The sequence below is a fragment of the Hemicordylus capensis genome, chromosome 6 (assembly GCF_027244095.1).
Source record: "Hemicordylus capensis ecotype Gifberg chromosome 6, rHemCap1.1.pri, whole genome shotgun sequence".
Lineage (NCBI taxonomy): Eukaryota > Metazoa > Chordata > Lepidosauria > Squamata > Cordylidae > Hemicordylus > Hemicordylus capensis.
Genome location: NC_069662.1, coordinates 35478203 through 35497045, shown reverse-complemented (window position 1 = coordinate 35497045; position 18843 = coordinate 35478203). Strand labels below are relative to the sequence as shown.

Here is an 18843-nt window from a genome sequence, read left to right as displayed (position 1 = left end):
CCAAATTGGGTAGTGAAATCCAAAACCCTTTGTGAGGATCTCTCCAAACTGAGAATCTCTCCAGAGATTCTCGAACTTGAATTCCAAACGTGAATCAAAAGGATCTCTCCAAACTGAGTGAGTGGGCAACAGAATGGCAAATGTGATTCAACGTAGGTAGGTAAGTGTAAAATGATGCACATTGGGGCAAAAAAATGTGAGTATTACATGTTCACTGATTAGAGCTGAGCTGTCTGTGATGCACCAGGAGCTTTTTCAAACAGCAGGATTTACTGCTGGTTTACTACGAGGCTTTACTGAAAGTTTAGGGCATAACGGATACTCCAATGCAAAAAGAGGATTTTAAAAACCCTGGACTTAAATTGGGCTAGATTCCAATACAGAGGGGGAAACCCAAATTGTGTGTGAAGTGCTCTCTGAAATATCACATGGACTTTGAGGTAAATCTGGCTGATATGTGAACGTACACCCACCCTCCCAAAGTAAAGATGTAGTAAAGTCACAGTCTGAAAAAGCTCCAGGGTGTTTTCCAGATTACACACTGCAACATATTCTCAACGTATCTGCTAAGTGCCCCTCTGTATTGCCCATGTTTCCACATCGGTGTTGCTTTGTTGTCAGCAGGGTGCCATTCATATTTCCCATGCCTTGATTTGAATTTTAATGAAGTGTTTTTGCCCTACAACAATGTTGTAAATGCACTGCAGGAGAGTAGCTATATTTTTCCGTTGTAGGGAGCCTTGCCCTGCATTTTATGCGTTGTAGCATTTTGCAGTATGGACAGTTCTTTGCCCCCCCCCCGGCCCGTGCTTGCTTCCTCCATCCCCTCGCCATGGGGAGAGAAACAGGTAGGGGCTTTCCCCTCCTTTCCTCCCCACAGATCCCAAACCACACACCTCCCTCCTCCTCTGCTAGCTTCCATATAACTTGAGCTTGTCAGCACAGAAGGGGAGGGGAGAGCAGCTGAGCGGATTTCTGAATCCAACCCTTTTTGTGCACTTTTTACTGAAGAGGAAGCCCATTGAACTAAATCATTTACTTCTGTGCAACCCCACTTGCTTACTACAAGGCAAAGGGCAGGGGGAGAGAACATTCACTTATTTAAAAGGAAGCCCATGGAACTGAATCATGATTCATTTACTTCTGTGCAATCCTACAGCCCTCACTGGCGGAGTGCTCCCCTCCTCCTCTTCTCTCCTATTTATTTATTTATTTCTCTGGAGGCGCGCCTCCGCCATCCTCCCTTCTCAGGAGAAGGCCGGCAGGAGAGAAGCAGTGAGGGCAATGGCGGAGAGGAGAAAGGTGCTGCCCTGCTGCTGCAAGGCTCCCTGGCCCTAGCAAGGCTCTGCCTGGGCACTGACTGAGGAGGAGTGGCAGAGGCTGCTGCTGCTACTATGGCTGCCCCCAGCAGAGCTGAGGGGCTGCTGCCGCCGCCATTAAAAAAAAATAATAATAATAATTTAATATATATATATATATATATAGAGAGAGAGAGAGAGAGAGAGAGATTCTCCTCACAACAACCCTGTGAAGTAGGGTTGTTGTGAGGAGGTTAGGCTGAGAGGGAAGTGACTGGCCTAGAGTCACCCAGCAAATCCCAACATTAAAACCACAGGTTAAAATACATAAAACATGATAAAAACAATATAAAACAAATTATTCAAATTCTAATTAAAAGCTTGTGAGAACAGGAAAGTCTTGAGGATTTTCCTGAAAACAAACAGAGAAGGAGATGCTCTTAGTTCAGCAGGGAGCATATGCCAAAGCCCTGGGGGAGCCACAGAGAAAGCCTGGCCCTGAGTCGCCACCAGATGAGCTGGTGGCAACCGCAGTTGGACCTCTCCAGAAGATTGCAAAAGGCGAGCGGGTGCATGACAGAGTAGGCACTCTTAAATAGCTTGGTCCCAAGCTGTTAAGGGTTTTTATAGGTAATAACCAGCACTTTTTCACCCGGAAACATATCGGCGACCAGTGCAGTTCTTTCAAAAGTGGTGTTATATAGTCCTTTTGTGTGGCTGCCATATTCTGTACCAATTGTAGTTTCCAGACTACGTACAAAGGCAGCCCCACGTAAAGCGCATTACAGTAGTCAAGTCTGGAGGTTACCAGCATATGTACCACTGTTTTAAGGTCATTCACCTCTAGAAATGGATGTAGCTGATGAATCAGCTGAAGCTGATAAAAAGCGCTCCTGGCCACTGCCTCAACCAGAGAAACCAGGGAAAGCTTTGAGTCCAGAAGCACTCCCAGGCTACGTACATTAAACAATCCTTTACTATCATTTTTAAACCGTTGTGCTATTCCATCACAGTTTGCAGCACATTAACCGTTGCAAATCCTGTAGTCTGGAAAATGCCCAGGAGAGAGAAATGAGGTTGTGGTGGTCAGCTCATTAAAAATGTCAACTAGTGTGCAGTGGCTGTGAAAATAATTATGCGCTGTAAGAAAAAGTGCTTCCTTTTGTCAGTCCTAAATTTCCTGATAAGCAGTTTCACGGGATGATCCCTGGTTTTAGTGCTGGTAGAGGAGAAAAAATCTTCACTCTCTCCATACCATGCGTAATTTTTTAATCCCCTTTCATGTCTCCCCTTAATAGCCTTTTTTCAAAACTAAAAAGCCCCAAACGTTGTCGCTTTATCTCTTAAGGAAAGTTTTCTAGCCCCTGATCATTTTGGTTGCTATCTTCTGCCCCTTTTCGAATGCTAAAATATCATTTTTGAGATATAGTGACCAGAACTGTACACATTACATCACAATGTGGCTGCACCATAGATGTGTATAATGGCATTAAAATATTAAGAAGTCCCCCCTCCCATTCCTAATGATCCTCAGCATGGAATTTGCCTATCTATGGAATTCTCTTCCATGCAATGTAGTAATGGCCACCAGCTTGCCTGGGTTTAAAAGTGGCTCAGACAATTTCTTGGAGAACAGGTCTATCAGTTGTTACTAGTTTTGATGACTATAGGCTACCTCCATGTTTAGAGACAAGAAGCTTCTGAACAGCAGTTTCAGAGGAGCAACAGCAAGAGAGGGGGCATGCCTTCATCTTCTGGTTGTGGGCTCTCCAGAGGCATCTGGTGGGCCATTGTGGGAAACAAGATGCTAGGCTAGATAGGCCTTGAGCCTGATCCAGCAAGGTTCTTCTTATGAGTCAGGTTTCATCGCTCCTTGTCTCAGCTGGACATGGTGTTTCCTCCTTGTGGCAGGTTCATCTTTGAGAATGTGGGCAAGAAACGCATCTTGACTATCACCAAGACCACACTGGCTGATGATGCAGCATATGAATGTGTTGCTGGAGATGAGAGATGCTCCACGGAGGTCTTTGTCAAAGGTAAGATGTGTGTGTGTGTGTGAGCGTGCGCATGCTTGCGCACACATGCATAAAATTAACATGGCTAAGCAAAATGGTGCTGTTGGCCAGATGGAAGAATTGATAGAGGGATTTGGTGTAGTGAGGGTTTGATATTGGTGCCTAAGTTGTATCCCTGCTAACCTGTCTGTCTGCCCATCCCTAGAACCACCTGTCCTAATCATGGGCGGTCTGGATGATCAGCAGGTGGTGGTTGGAGACAAAGTGGAGTTGGAAGTAGAAGTGTCTGAGGAAGGAGCCCAGCTAATATGGTAAGTTGCCAGCCCATCCTTCTCCACCTTTCTCTTTCTTGCACTGTCCACCACACTGTCCATCACCCAGACAAAACTTTATCAGACTGGCTTATACGGAGTCATCCCTTGAACCTTTCTTCATACTCATGGCTGTTCGTTTCTCTGTTCCATGCAACATTCTCCTTCTTTTAGGATTTATACATATAGTCGTACCTCCTTACAGGAACCACTATGGATTATTCTGCTGCAGAACATGCTCTGTGTCTCCCTATCTTCATTGCTCTACTTACCTGCCTGGCTCCAAATCCAGCATTTCACCACAAGGGCCAGCCAACCAGCATTCTGCCACTGTTGATGGAAAAGAGAGATGGCTTTGTGATTGACGCAAGAGCTAGCCAGTCAGTACTCTTTACAGCTTCTGCTGGAAATAGGAAGAACTGGTTGCTTCTAACCTGATCTTAAAACACTGATGAAGGCTGTAGGTTTATCCAAAACATTTGCAGAACAGATTCACAGTAGGCTCACTATGATGATGTCAGTACACAGCCAGAGAGAGATTGTCTCATATTCTTATACCCTGCTCTCCCTTTAGAAAGCTCAGAACAGTTTAAATGTAGATTCTAGTTGTCTCCCATCCTAATAGTGGTCCGGTTCTTTCCATTTAGTTGCAATGGCCATTAACTGGAAGTGAAGTGACTCTGGGCTGAACTAGATGTGATGTTAAATGCACCATAGTTTTGTTTAGGGGTTATTTTTATTGTAAAATAGCTGTATGAGGGCCCAATCAGGTTCATGACTTTGCAGTGGAGGTAGGGGGTGTTTAACTCTCTACCTTGACCCTGTTTCCCACAGAAAATCTCCCTCCCTAAAATATGCCATTAGCTACAATGGCATCTTTGGGGGTCTGCGCAGGCGCATAGCAAGGCTGGAGTGGGCCCAGAGACAAGATTTTAAAATACCCCCCCCCACTGAAGCTCAGCTCATGAAGTAAAGAAATCTTAAATGAGGCTGAATAGTGGTAACAAAAAGCAGAGTAGTCCCCATATGTTGTCAGACTACAAATCGTAAGAACATAAGAACACCCCTGCTGGATCAGGCCCAAGGGCTATCTAGTCCAGCATCTTGTTTCACACAGTGGCCCACCAGATGCCTCTGAGAAGCCCACAGGCAAGTGGTGAGGGCATGCCACAACTGTCTCACCTTGCCCTATTATAGTTACGCCCCTGGGTCTGTGGGGGAGGCCAGAACAGAGACGTTTCTATCAAAGCATAGAAGGAGAAACTGCAAGAAACATAGAAACACCAAATAAAGAAGCAACAGTGCAATTCTGGGGGAAATTATGGGACAACCCAATAGATTATAATAAAAAAGCAGGCTGGATGAAAGAGGTCAAAAAATGTAAAAAAAATATTATGGGACTTCCGACTACAAACAGACAAACATCTGCCACACAATACACCAGATATAACTGTAGTCGAGAAGAAAGAAAAACAAGTCAAAATAATCAACATAGCAATACCAGGGGATAGCAGAATAGAAGAAAAAGAAATAGATAAAAATCACCAAATACAAAGATCTACAAATTGAAATTGAAAGGCTGTGGCAGAAAAAGACCAAAATAATCCCAGTGGTAATTGGCGCCCTGGGTGCAGTTCCAAAAGACCTTGAAGAGCACCTCAACACCATAGGGGCCACAGAAATCACCATCAGCCAATTACAAAAAGCAGCTTTACTGGGAACAGCCTATATTCTGTGACGATATCTATAACAACAGCAACAACATTGACAATAAAATTCTGGCATCCCAGGTCCTTGTGAAGGACTCGATGTCTGGATATAACAAACCAGTCAATAACACCTGTCTGACTGTGTAAATAATATAATATAATATAATATAATATAATATAATATAATATAATATAATATAATATAATATAATATAATATAATTCCATTGCAAGAATTACAAATTGCCAGCAAGCAAGAATTGGTGGAATCATTCGATTGAGAAGGTAACAGAAAATGAGGAGGCAAAAATCCTTTGGGATTTTCGAATTCAAACTGATAGGCATTTACCTCACAATATGCCAGATCTGACAGTCATTGAGAAGAATCAGATTCTGATAATTGGTATTGTAATCCCAGGGGATAGACGAGTCAATGAAAAACAATGGGAGAAAATAACTAAATACAAGGGCCTTCAGATTTAAATTTAGTGGCTCTGAAAAAAGAAAACAGTAGTGGTGCCAATAGTTGTTGGTGCCCTTGGTGCAGTACCAAAAGAACTTGAACACCATATTGACACCTTGGGCATCGATAAAATTACAACACATCAACTACAGAAGCCACACTACTCAGGACAGCACGAATACTATGACGCTATCTTTAATTTTTCTTTAGTTATCCTAGACCCTTGGAAAGGGCCCAATAATTAAAGTACTAAATCCAGTCAATAACATCTGGTAGACTGTGTAAACAATAATAAATAATAGCAATAATAATAATAAATGCCAATGGAGGACAGGAATGTTTATAATATCAGACCTGTCGATAGAGATTGCCACATGCCAGGTGTGATATTTGTGCTTGCTTCTTGTGATATTGTGAAGATGTGTGTCTTCAACCTCTCTACTTGCAGCATAGACCTGCTCAGAGTCATTCATGTCTTAGCAATATCTGGATTAGGTTACTCTCATGGACACTGCCTTCAAAAAGGGCCTTATTATCTGCCGCTGCTTTGATATTTTGCAGTTCTTTGTCTTTTGTAGTAGTTGTATATTGTTTGAATGAAAGTTTTACAGTCTTCTTAAAACTTGTTTGTGTTTTAGCTTCGGGGTCTTTGGATTAAAAGTGGGATGCAAATATTCTAAATCAGTCAGTATACAAATGAGAAACTGCACTCTAGTCTTCTTGCATTGCCCACTCTCCATCTTGTCTCCCTCCTCCCTCTCTCAACCCCCAGGATGAAGGATGGCGTCGAGCTTACTCGTGAAGAGGCTTTCAAGTACCGTTTCAAGAAGGATGGCAAAAGGCATATCCTCATAATCAACGAGGCCACCAAGGAGGATGCTGGGCGCTACACGGTCATTTCTAATGGCGGCCAATCAGAGGCAGAACTGGTGGTTGAAGGTCTGTAGGGGCTGGTGGGCCAGGAGGTGGAAAAGCTCCAGAAGGGATCTTCCAGGTGAGAATGCTGTGTGACTAGTCCTCTTGGGCTTTGTCTTGCTTCCCAGACAAACAGCTGGAGGTTCTTCAGGACATTGCTGACCTTACAGTCAAAGCCGCTGAACAAGCTGTCTTCAAGTGTGAGGTGTCGGATGAGAAGGTGACTGGCAAATGGTACAAGAACGGCATCGAGGTCCGGCCCAGCAAACGCATCACTATTTCTCACAAGGGCAGGTGAGTCTAGAAGGAAGGTGGTGCTGCGTTTAGGGTTCTGTGTGTGTGTGTGTGTGTGTGTGTGTGTGTTGTGTGTGTGTGATTTGTGAACTCCAGGGCTGCATTCACATCTGCCATCACATCTAAATTCTATTTCCAAAAATGTTGAAATTTGGAATCCTTTTGGGAATGCGTGTAGGCAAGTGGGAGGTATCGACAGACTTGAGATGACCCACAGAGATGTTGGCGTTAAAAAAAAAAACTGGAAGGAAAAAACCTTAAAGGGGGAAACCCTAGGAACCGCCACCCCCCCGGCAAATGCCTCCATGTTAGTCAATGGGACAGAACGTTTGTGAGCTCAGAATTAACAGTTAATAGACAAACAGGTGGGTGGGGTAATGGAACCCTGCACAAAATGTATTGGCTTGAGGAATACTCCATCAAGACAGCCAGAAGCAGACCTTCCGCTTCTGAGGTGAGGTGGGGGGGAGTTATTTTAAAACTCTTTTGCTTTCTCACTAGTCATTTCACAGCTTTGAAAAGGAACAGGGATGGAGCACTCCCACCACAAAAACACCCAGAAACCAGGAAAAAATAAAATAAAAGTTACATTTGAAGTAAAACCCAAGTTAGAACAGACACTCCTGTCTTTGTTGCTAACATTTGTTTTTCCAACATGCCTCAGCCACAGACTCAGGTAACACTTGCATATCCTGACTTATAACTTTTGTAAACTGCCCTGAGCCATTTTAAGAAGGGCGGTATATAAATCAAATCAAATCAAATCAAATCAATCAATAATATCAGGGATATACTGCGACCTTATGTTGCAGATCCATTCTTGTACCTGTACAATTACATTTGTGTCTGCTGTGGTAGCGTGGCTTTAGTGCTGGATTTGGTTGTATGAAATCCACTTTCAAGCCTTCACTGACTTGGATGTGGATCTCATTAGGTGGCCTTGGGCAAACTATCATCTCTTAGTCTTAATGTATTGCTCTGGAATGTTGTGGTGATTAAATGATGCTCTGGCCTCCTGGGAAGAAGCAAAGGATTTTAACAAATGAACACATGTCTTTACCGAAAATCTGAGTTATACTATTCACATTAAGTAGCTGAATGAAGTACGTGTGTCCCCATCCTAACTCAAAACGTACCTGCGTTTGTTAAAAGAACAAGCCACCTCACAGGTTGAGTTAGGATGTTTTGCTCAAGGAAAAGCTTGGGGTTTTTTTTAAAGTAAGGAAAGAAATATGCATTCCTAGAGAGACCCACCTCTCGCTTTGAGCAGGGTATGTCAGGGACTGAGGTGGAAGTGCAATGGAAATTTGCTGCTGGTTGTCCTGCCACTCTGGACCTGGGGCGGGGGGGCGGGGTGGTGGTGGTGGTCCAAGGTAGTGCTGAACCTGAAGCAAGATGCCAAATGCTGCCTTGTTCCATGCCAAGGAGGAAGGAAGGTTGCCAACATCGCCCTCTTTTCTCCTCATACTTCTTGCAGGCTTTGCAAGGAATGTGAGGAGAGGTGCTCGTTGCAAAGTTTGCAAGGGTCAGATCGGTCTCAAAGAGCTACTCTGGTGGTTGCAAAAGCAGGCAGCATCTTGTCATCCTGTTGGTGCCCCACCGATCTGCCACCTGAAGCAGCCACTTCACCTGGCCTCATGAAAGGACTGTCCCTGCCCATCCTCCCCCTTCTTTGCATCTAACGCCACATTCTTTCCACAGGTACCACAAACTGGTCATTGATGATGTGAGACCAGAGGATGAGGGAGACTATACCTTTGTTCCTGATGGATATGCTATTTCTCTGTCTGCCAAGCTCAACTTCCTGGGTCAGTGCAAGCCTACCTTGACAAGGGGCTTTGAGGTGCTGCATTATGCACCCACCTCCAGATGATTATTGCAACTGTCATAAATAAATAGGGGTGTGCCCGAATGATTTTTTTCATTTCAATTTGTACCTGAATTGAAACACTCCTGATTTGTTTTGGGTCCAAATCTGGAAAACACACACCCCCAAATCACCCCAGATTCTATTTGTACCCTAATTTTCCAAATTGATTTAGATTTTTTAAAAAGAGTCACAGGGCCAAAAGTGTGGTTTGGGTGGTAGTGCCCGATGGGTGGAAGCTACCACCCAAATTTCAAATAAATTGGACAAAGAGGTGATTTTAAAAGAATTTTTAAAGTTGGCGCATCTTTAAGTCTTTTCCCATAGGGAATAAAGGGGATTTCAGCAACCTTATAGCTCCACATTGGGGGGGGGGACCGGGGTGGCCCAGAGCAGGTTGTAGTGGGTGGTAGTGCCCAATGGTACCGTCCAGATTTCAAATAAATTAGTGAAAGGGGTGATTTTTAAAGAATTTCTGAAGTTTGTGCATCTTTAAGCTCCCCGCCCAGGGAATAATGGGGATTTCAGCAGCCCCATAACTCCACTTGGGTGGGGGGACCAGGGTGTCCCAGAGCAAATGGTGGTGTAGTGCACATAGGGTGCCAACCACCCACAAGCCCATGGGGCACTGGGTTTTGTTGTTTCTGAGGTATTCTAAGAGTAGATTCTCTGGTAGCAAATGAGAGTGGATTCAATGAAAAACACCAATTTATTTGAACTTTGGATGGTAGCAGGCACCTATTGGGGCACTACCACCTGACCCACTCTTCTGCCCCCGAAACCCCTTTTCTGCCCCGAATCTGCCCCAAAGACATGCCTTCAAAAATTCTTTAAAAATCATCCCTTTGCCTAATTCCTTTGAAATCTGGGTGGTAGCTTCCTTGCACTCATTGGGCACTACCACCCACCACAACCCTCTCTGGGCCACCCTGGTGCCACCCCCCGGGGAGTTATAACTAAGGCTGCTGAAATCCCCATTATTCCCTATGGGGAAAAGCTTAAAGACGCATAAATTTCAAAAATCATTTAAAAATCACCTCTTTGCCCAGTTTCTTTGAAATCTGGGTGCTAGCTTCCTTGCACCCATTGGGCACTACCACCCACCACAACTTGCTTTGGGCCACCCTGGTGCACCCCACATAGAGCTATAATGTTGCTGAAATCCCCATTATTCCCTATGGGGAAAAGCTGTGAGTGAACATGGATCACCTGCTACAGATAAGCAACCTGTTTTTCAGTACTGGTGGCTGGACCACTGACCGCCAATACTTCTCTCAGCCTCATTCCAGAAGCAGGTGGGGAATGTGTGGGGTAGGGGAAAGCAAATATTTCTTCTGTAGTAGCCTCCATGCATAACCTGGATTCTTGGGGCATGTCTTCACGAGGCTTTTTTGGAGGAGTATGCACATATATGAATCCATACATGGTAATCAATGGGTCTAGTGTGTGTGGTTTAATGGAAGCTTAGATTTTCAAGTTCCCCCCCACCCCATTATTTCAAATCTTTATTAGATTTTCAAGTTTTCATGCTAGCTGCAGAGACCACATTTCCTGCTGCATGGCATATAGATCTGTCTATCTGTCTATCTATCTATCTATCTATCTATCTATCTATCTATCTATCTATCTATCTATCTATTGTCTTGGCTACATATTGACTTGATTTTGGGTTATAGGGTAGTTTCTAGTATCCCCATTTCTCATGGGGACATCATTGTTGGGGAAGGTCACTGCATCATAATTATACAGCAGCACAGAAGGGAGGAAGATGGTAATATAATGTCAAACTGTGCCCAGAGGTGCTCATTGCTTTCATTTCCCCCCATATTCTTTTCCCCCTTCTAGAAATCAAGATTGAATATGTCCCCAAACAAGGTGAGTTTTGAGTGGATTCTACCATCCTTGGAGAATGGTGAGTAGAAAGGGGAGCCTGAGATGTTGCTCAGTGTCCTTAAGGAATGTGAGATTCAAGGCTGCTGGGCTACCCACTTGCTTTGAATTCCCCACACCATCTCCGTGTGCTAGGAACACCGTCAAAAGAAGGGCAAAGTGATGGAGTGGTTGGATGTAGATCAACATAGTTCAGGGCTGAGTAGGGAGCCTTGAGGACCTGGGTTCAAATCTTATGGACTTGCTGAATGACCTTGGGCATGACACTGTCTTCCTTGACAGTTCCCTATTTGTAAATTGGGAATAAAAGTTCCCATCTCATGGGATGAATGAGGCAAACAGTGCCGAAGCACTTTGTGCTTTGAGGGTGCTATTGAAATGAAATATAGTACTGAGCAACAGACATCTCCTGTTGAGGCAGACCTTCTGCAGTTGATATATCTAGTGGAAGCATCCTTGTGGGGAATCCCCTGTGGAAGGTTGGGAGATGTGGATTCCAAATCCCTGATCTTGTGGGATGGTTTTTGGCTGGGCAATTCACCCAAGGGCCTTTTTAAGACACTGAGAAGCCCAGGGGCATAATATTCATTTGAGAGTGTTCATTTCTTCACTCTTGCTGACATACTGAGCAACAGTATGCACACGGTGGAACATAATTGTGCCGTTGCACAAGCACAAAAATTGTGCAAACTGAGTTGCCTAACAGTGCAGCCATTATATGCACAATTCAATTTGCACAATGTCCGTGCTTGCACAACAGCACTCTTGTGCAGCATTGCAAATGTTATGTTCCACCACATATGAGCACGACAAATATTTATATAGCACTCTTCATTCAAAGTTCCCAAAGCAGTTCACACACACACACACACAACACACACACACACACACGTACGTATGTATGTGTGTGTGTGTGTGTATATATATATTTATATTTATATTTATATATATAATGGCTCCCTGTCCCCAAAGGGCTTACAATCTAAAAAAGAAACATAAGATAGACACCAGCAACAGTCACTGGAGGTACTGTAATGCGGGTAGATAGGGCCAGTTGCTCTCCCCCTGCTAAATAAAGAGAATCACTACTTTTAAAAGGTGCCTCTTTGCTCAGTTAGCAGGGGATTATGCATGAATAACATTGCACAGTATGTCAGCCACTGCATCCTGTGTCAATGTAATAACTCAAAACACCAAAATCACTCTTGATCCTGGGTTATATTTTAAGTAATTAGTTATCCTGCCTTTAATGAAAAGGATCGATCTGATAGTTTCAAATACTGAACCATACTTTGGATGCCCCCCCCAAGTGTGGGGCCTGGGGTAATTTCCCTCTGTGTTCTCCCCACCCCACAAAAGGCCCTCCTCTTCCCTGTTAGGGAATTGAAATGACAGTGATTCATCTCAGAACGTTGTCAAGGGAATTGGTGAAATTGTGACGCACTCACAATTAGTGCCATAGAAATTGTAAGGAGGCAGCCCTGAGCAGCTGGTCTCCATCTGGGACCCCTGGAGAGGTTGACTGCTTTAAAGGCAGTAGGCAGTACTGTCATGAGGAAAGGTACAATGCCCACAACCTAGTGCAGTAATGTGGAGGAAAGGGCTGTTCCTGGCTTTATCTTATGGCCATTTCCGGTTTCTCCAGAGCCCCCCAAGATCCACTTGGACTGTGGATCAGGAAAGACAAATGAAAACACCATTGTGGTGGTCGCTGGGAATAAGTTGCGCCTGGATGTGCCCATCACTGGCGAGCCAGCCCCTGTTGCCACCTGGATGAAAGGTGACACGGTAGGTGATTTTTTGGGGATGGGATGATGATTAGAATAAAATAGATTTATTTTTATCTTTGACCACCACAAAGATGATGATTAGAGAACCAGCATGGTGTAGTGGTTAGAGTGTTGGACTAGGTCTGGGGAGACCTGGGCTGAAATCCCCATTCCCAGAGGTGTAACTATAGGGGGGGCAGGGGGGGCACATGCCCCAGGCGCCATCTTTTCTGGTCACGTGGGGGGCGCCGCCATGACCAAATTTTTAATTTTTTTTTTTAATTTTTTTGTTAATACAAATGTTTCCTGCTCAGTGCAGCAGCGCTGCAGCAGTCAAGGGAGCGCGTCGGTGCCCCCTTCCCCACGAGCGGTCCCTTCCGCACCGCCTGCGCCCCCCCCCATTGCTTTGCTGGCGCCTGGCGGCCAGTCAGTGGGCCTGACTTGGCGGCGGTGGCGGGCGCTTGTGAGGAAAAACCTAAGTATAATGTAGTATGTTGGGGGGCGGTGGGGGGGCGCCATTTCAGTGCTTGCCCCGGGCGCCGTTTTCCCTAGTTACGCCTCTGTCCATTCCGCTATGAAACTTACCGGCCAGTCACTTATCTACCTCAGAGAGTTGTGAGGATAAATATAACCATGTACACTTCTCTGGGCTTCTTAGTGGAAAAGCAGGACATACATGTAAAAACACAGACATATACATAAATGTATTCCATGTTGAACACCTTGATTCCAGATAATTTAATTATAGAATAGAATTGAGCATGGAAGGTTGTGTAATTGGCTCTTTGCTCAAGCTCCTTTCGGAGCTGGAAATTTGTGGGTGCTGATGTAGCAAGAGGGAACTGATAAGCAGGAAAGGTATAAATAAAAAGCTCCGTCTCTCAATTGCTGTACTGTGGGCAGATGGTTGGCAGTAAGGGTGTATCATTGGAAGCCATGGTGGGTGAAATGATGATTGTGGTATTTTATTTTTATTTTATCTTATGATTCAGGTTTATTATTTTACATTACTTTCCCAATGTTTCAACCTGTTCTAAGTTCCCAGCAGAGCAGTTATTTAAGATACGGAAGTCAGTCAGTCACAAATGGAAGGACAAAGAGCCACGAGGCCTCAGAGGCTGCATCCCCCAGAACAGGGTTTCTTAACCTTGGGCCCCCAGATGTTGTTGGAATACAACTCCCAGAATCCCCAGCCACAAAGGCCATGTCTGGGGATTCTGGGAGTTGTAGTTCAACAACATCTGGGGGCCCAAGGTTAAGAAACTCTGCCCCAGAGCACTAAGTTTTTCCCCAGCTGCAAGTTTTTAAACCAGCTTGGGCCATCATGAGAGCTTGTGACTTGTTTTTGCTTTAGCATAGAAGCCTGTGTGTTCAAAATGCTGACCACACCACCTAGAAATCATGAACTTGCCCCCACGTAGATTATTTCTAGAGCCGCTTGACCATTTCTGTGTGTCCTCCTCCATCCTTCAGGTCTACACGGAGACAGAGGGCCGGGTTCGTATAGAAGAGCGGAAGGAGCTGAGCAGTTTTGTGATAGAGAGTGCTGAGCGCTCTGATGAAGGGAGTTACACCATCAAGGTGACCAATCCGGTGGGTGAGGACTCAGCCTTCCTCAATATCAAGGTCGTGGGTGAGTGACTTTGTTCAGTGGCGGATTACCAGAGAGGCAGAGGAGGCAATTCCGCCCCCCCACCCTAGGGACAGCGGCTGCTGCTGCAGTGAGGGTGGGGGTGGGGGCAAGGAGAAAGTCCCCCCCCTTGGCATTTTTTAAAAAATGCCGCCACGTGGCAGCAGTAGCTACAAGGAGGGTAGGGGGTGAGGAGAGGAGAACTCCCTTTAACCAATTATCTATCTTTTACCCACAGAGAAAGGAGGGTGGGATGGGTCACAGTGGCGCTGGTGGTGGAGGCTGTCGGGAAGGGGATGAGGAGCAGAGAGATCCCCCTTTAACTGGGATGGGAAGCTGGCTGTGAGCTCCTCCCTCCTCCCAACTGACTGCACGGGCCTCCCGAGTCCCATCTCTCTGCTTCCACCATGGGGTGGACTTGACACCACGCCTAACCACCCCCCACTCCCTGCAGCCTACTGCTGCCACACAGTGGCTTTTGTGTGTGTGTGTGTGTGTGTGTGTGCAAAAAGCCTTTTTGCCTATGTGCGACAAAAAGGCTAATCTGCCCCTGACTTTGTTGATGGGCGGGTTGTAAGCCTGGTGGGCTCAGCATTCCACTCACTGCTAATCCATTGCTCCTTGTATTTGGTAGATGTTCCTGATCCTCCTGAAACTGCCCACATCACTTCAGTGGGAGAGGACTGGGCCATTTTGGTGTGGGAACCACCAAAATATGATGGTGGAATGCCCGTTACTGGTGAGAGCTTCAAGTGAACATTCATGGTCTGGAAAACTGGATCTGATGACAAGTTAATTATACTGCCCAGCAGTGCAACCTGTGACTGCTGTAATAGATGTGTATAAGGTTGTCTCAAGTACCTATTGGTTAGCACTGATGATGTCAACATATATACTTTAAAAACATGTTCTGTCTATCTATCTATCTATCTATCTATCTATCTATCTATCTATCTATCTATCTATCTATCTATCTATCTAACATATTAGTGCTCCTAATATCCTTGGTACAATGTTCCCCACACTCCATGGTCAGAGCAAGCCTTAAAGTCCCCCCCCCTTTTTTTTAGTGTGCTAAAATGTGTGCATATCCGCTTAACTGGATGAGTGCACAAACTTTTTATGCTGTTACTCTTTAAAGTGGCAAGCGATAGTGTGAGGCTACCAGTTCTCACAGAGCAATTTTCCAGCATTGCAAGAATGTGGTTTATTTCATTTTCAATGTCCTTCTCTTAAATACCCTTTGCTTTGAAGGGTATGCTCTTCACCACTCAATCACATTCAAGAACATCTCCTTTGTCTGCCCCATCTTGGGAGCAGGATTAGCTAGACTGGAAGCTGCTTGCGATAATGCTCAGCGGAGGATGGTTGCCTATTGAAATATCTTGTCTATGTGGACAGTGGTTGCTCATTCACAATATAATCCTGTCAGTAACATGTCAGATACCTCGGATTGTGGAAACAAAACCAGAGGTCATATCTCCTCCCATAAGCCTCATTTCCCCTGTATTTATCTCTGTGTGTCAGGATACCTGATGGAGCGCAAGAAGAAGGGAAGCATGCGCTGGATGAAGCTGAACTTTGAAGTGTTTACTGAGACAACCTATGAGTCCACCAAGATGATTGAGGGGGTACTCTACGAGATGCGTGTTTTTGCTGTCAATGCTATTGGTGTGTCTCAGCCCAGCCTAAACACCAAACCTTTCATGCCAATTGGTGAGTGAGAGAGATGGCTGTTGAGGAAGATATGGAAACAGACAGGATATGTGATTATGAGGAAGGGAGACTGATAACAACAACAAATATTTATATACCATTTTTCAACAAAAGGTTCCAAAGTGGTTTACATAGAGAAATAACAAATAAACAAGATGGATCCCTGTCCCCAAAGGGCTCACAATCTAAAAAGAAACATAAGATAGACACCAGCAACAGTCACTGGAGGTACTGTGCTGGGGGTGGATAGGGCCAGTTACTCTCCCCCTGCTAAATAAAGGGAATCACCATGTTGAAAAGGAGCCTCCTTGCCCAGTTAGCAGGGGTTACTGATAAAGGACTGGGTCATTCCTTGCTCCTGTTTTGCACACATGGGTCGCTTTCTCCCCACTTCTTGCCTACCAGTCTCGCTGTAGTTGATTCAAAATGGCTACCAAAGGGAAGGGAGGCACTACAGCTGGGTGAATGGGAGTTGCCAAACAATTACAGGACGCCAGGCCTTTGGGATCAGAGGGCAGGGCTATGCCTTTGTGAGTGCACAAATGGCTTGCATACTGAAGATCCCTGGCATCTCCAGATTCAATCCCTGGCATCTCCAGGTAGGGCTGAGAAGACCCTCCTGTGTGAAACCATGGAGAGCTGGTCTTGTGGTAGTAAGCATGACAGGTCCCCTTAGCTAAGCAGGGGCTGCCCTGGTTGCATTTGAATGGGAGACTAGATGTGTGAGCACTGTAAGCTATTCCCCTCAGGGGGTGGGGGTGCTCTGGGAAGAGCATCTAGGTTCCAAGTTCCCTCCCTGGCTTCTCCAAGATAGGGCTGAGAGAGATTTCTGCCTGCAACCCTGGAGAAGCTTCTGCCAGTCTGGGTAGACAATACTGAGCTAGATGGACCAAGGGTCTGACTCAGTATATGGCAGCTGTCTATGTTCCTATGAGAGCTGCTGCCAATCAGAGCAGACCAGAGTTTCCCAACCTTTGGTCCCCTGGTGTTGTTGAACGTCAACTCCCACAATCCCTTTGGCCACTGTGGCTTGGCATGATGAAAATTTGTAGCCCATCTGGGGACCCGAGGTTGGGAATATCTGGGGTGGACAACAGTACTGAGCTAGATGGACCAATGGTCTGACTCAGTAGCAGGCAGCTTCCTATGTTGAGGCTTCCTGTAGGTTGTGATATCATTGATGTAGATCAGGGAATATGATGTGCTTGTGGATATGTGTAATTCCTCTCCTCCTCCTCCTCAGCCCCCACTAGCGAGCCACTCCACCTCACCTTGGAGGATGTAACAGACACCACCGCCACGTTGAAGTGGCGTGCTCCAGACCGAATTGGCGCAGGGGGCATTGATGGTTACCTCATTGAATACTGCAAGGAAGGAAGTGAGTTTCGGCAGCAGGAACGGGAGGCCTGGGAGTCGGGGTGTGTGTGTGTGTGTGTGTGTGTGTGTGTGTGTGTGTGTGTGTGTGTGCTTGCTCCACAGTCTCTAATGTCTTTCAGTTATAGTAGGAATTTGTAGTCTTCTTTTCACCAACCCCACCTCCTTTTTGGATGAAGTCCCTCGGCTAGGGCAATCCTGACTATTCTCCCTTCCATCTCTGGGTAGTCACAGCCTGGGCTTTCATATCTTCTTTGTCACATCTGTGGTTCTTCAGGATAGCCAGGACGTTGTGAATTCCTTCGAACCTCCTTGTGCCCCACCCTGACCCTCCACCACCTTTTTCCACAGAGGACCATATCTCTCATTTTGAGAAACTTCTGCTTATGAACCCTCCCTAGCTCCTTTCCTATGGCATTAGCCAAATAGGAGTCACTTTCCCCCTAGCTATCTAGACACTTGCTCTTTTACCCTGACCCCATTGTCACCGTTCTGTCTTTTGCCTTCACACCCTACTTAGCCCTTCCCCACTGTGACCTTGGCCTGCTTTTGCAGTATCCTTTGCTATCCTTGCTTCCATTGCTGTGCCCTTGTAATTACATGGTGCCAGCCTCTCATGATCTTCTACTCTCCCAGGCACAAGGGCAGCCCTTCCATGAGGCAGGGTGACGTGGTTGCCTCAGGTACGGGTGTGGGGAGGAGCTCAGGGGGGTAGTAAGTGCTGGGCCCTGCCAGTTCCCAGAAGTTTGTTTGTTTGTTTGTCACATTTATATACCACCCTATATAAAATCTCGGGGAGGCTTTACAGACAGGGTTTCTGTCCCAAATCTCCTTTGGGAGAGAGTTTGTGCGTCCACACACCAGCCAAACTTAGCCCGAAGTCCCTTCGAGATCCTTAGACCCACTCCACACACGCATTGGGGTTTGTCTTGCAAATCCTAGCTTATCTCGGTGTATTTCCAGGTTTTTAAAATGTTGGTTTTAAGCAACTTTTTCTGAAAACCGTGGAGCAAATAGAGAGAGGCACTGAGGTAGAATCATTAGCATGATAAGCAGGATACTCTCTTTACAAATGCAGATATAGCTCTTTAGTAGTCTCTCTTCCCACCCCCATTGGCTAGAAGGAAAACATGGGAGGCATGCCATGTGAACTTGTAAAAACAAAACCTGAGCTCAGAGGGGAGGGGCAGCATGAAGCCATGTGGGAATAACTCCAGGGTACTTTGCAATCCCACCAAACAACAACCAAAACCTAAGAATCATATAAAACAGATTAAAATTAGCATAAATAAAACTTTAAAACTTAAAAACATCATAAACTAAAAGCCCGATGAAACAGATATGTTTGCAAAAGTTGTTTAAAAACAACCAGAGATAGGGAGATTCAGATTTAATTTGGGAGTGTGCTCCAGAGCCCCAGGGCAACCCTAGAGAAGGCCCGGTTTTGGGTTGCCGTCAAGTGAGCTGGTGGCAACCTCAACTGAACCTCCCCTGATGATCTTAATAGGTGGCGGGGTTGATGAAGAAGGAAGCGCTCTCTTAGATCCCCTGGGCCCAAGCCCTTCAGGGCTTTATAGGTGATAACCAGCACTT

At 45.5% G+C, this 18843-nt stretch overlaps 1 protein-coding gene across 1 annotated transcript in view; it reads left to right on the top strand.

Annotated features, from left to right (window-relative positions):
• Positions 1–18843, top strand: part of MYBPC2 (myosin binding protein C2) — an 82065-nt gene that overhangs the window by 46798 nt on the left and 16424 nt on the right. The window contains 11 exon segments of the mRNA XM_053264010.1: positions 3210–3334; positions 3519–3624; positions 6568–6734; positions 6839–7004; positions 8706–8812; positions 10717–10746; positions 12407–12549; positions 14004–14163; positions 14795–14899; positions 15688–15876; positions 17120–17254. Of these exon segments, the coding sequence (XP_053119985.1) occupies positions 3210–3334; positions 3519–3624; positions 6568–6734; positions 6839–7004; positions 8706–8812; positions 10717–10746; positions 12407–12549; positions 14004–14163; positions 14795–14899; positions 15688–15876; positions 17120–17254 (1433 nt within the window).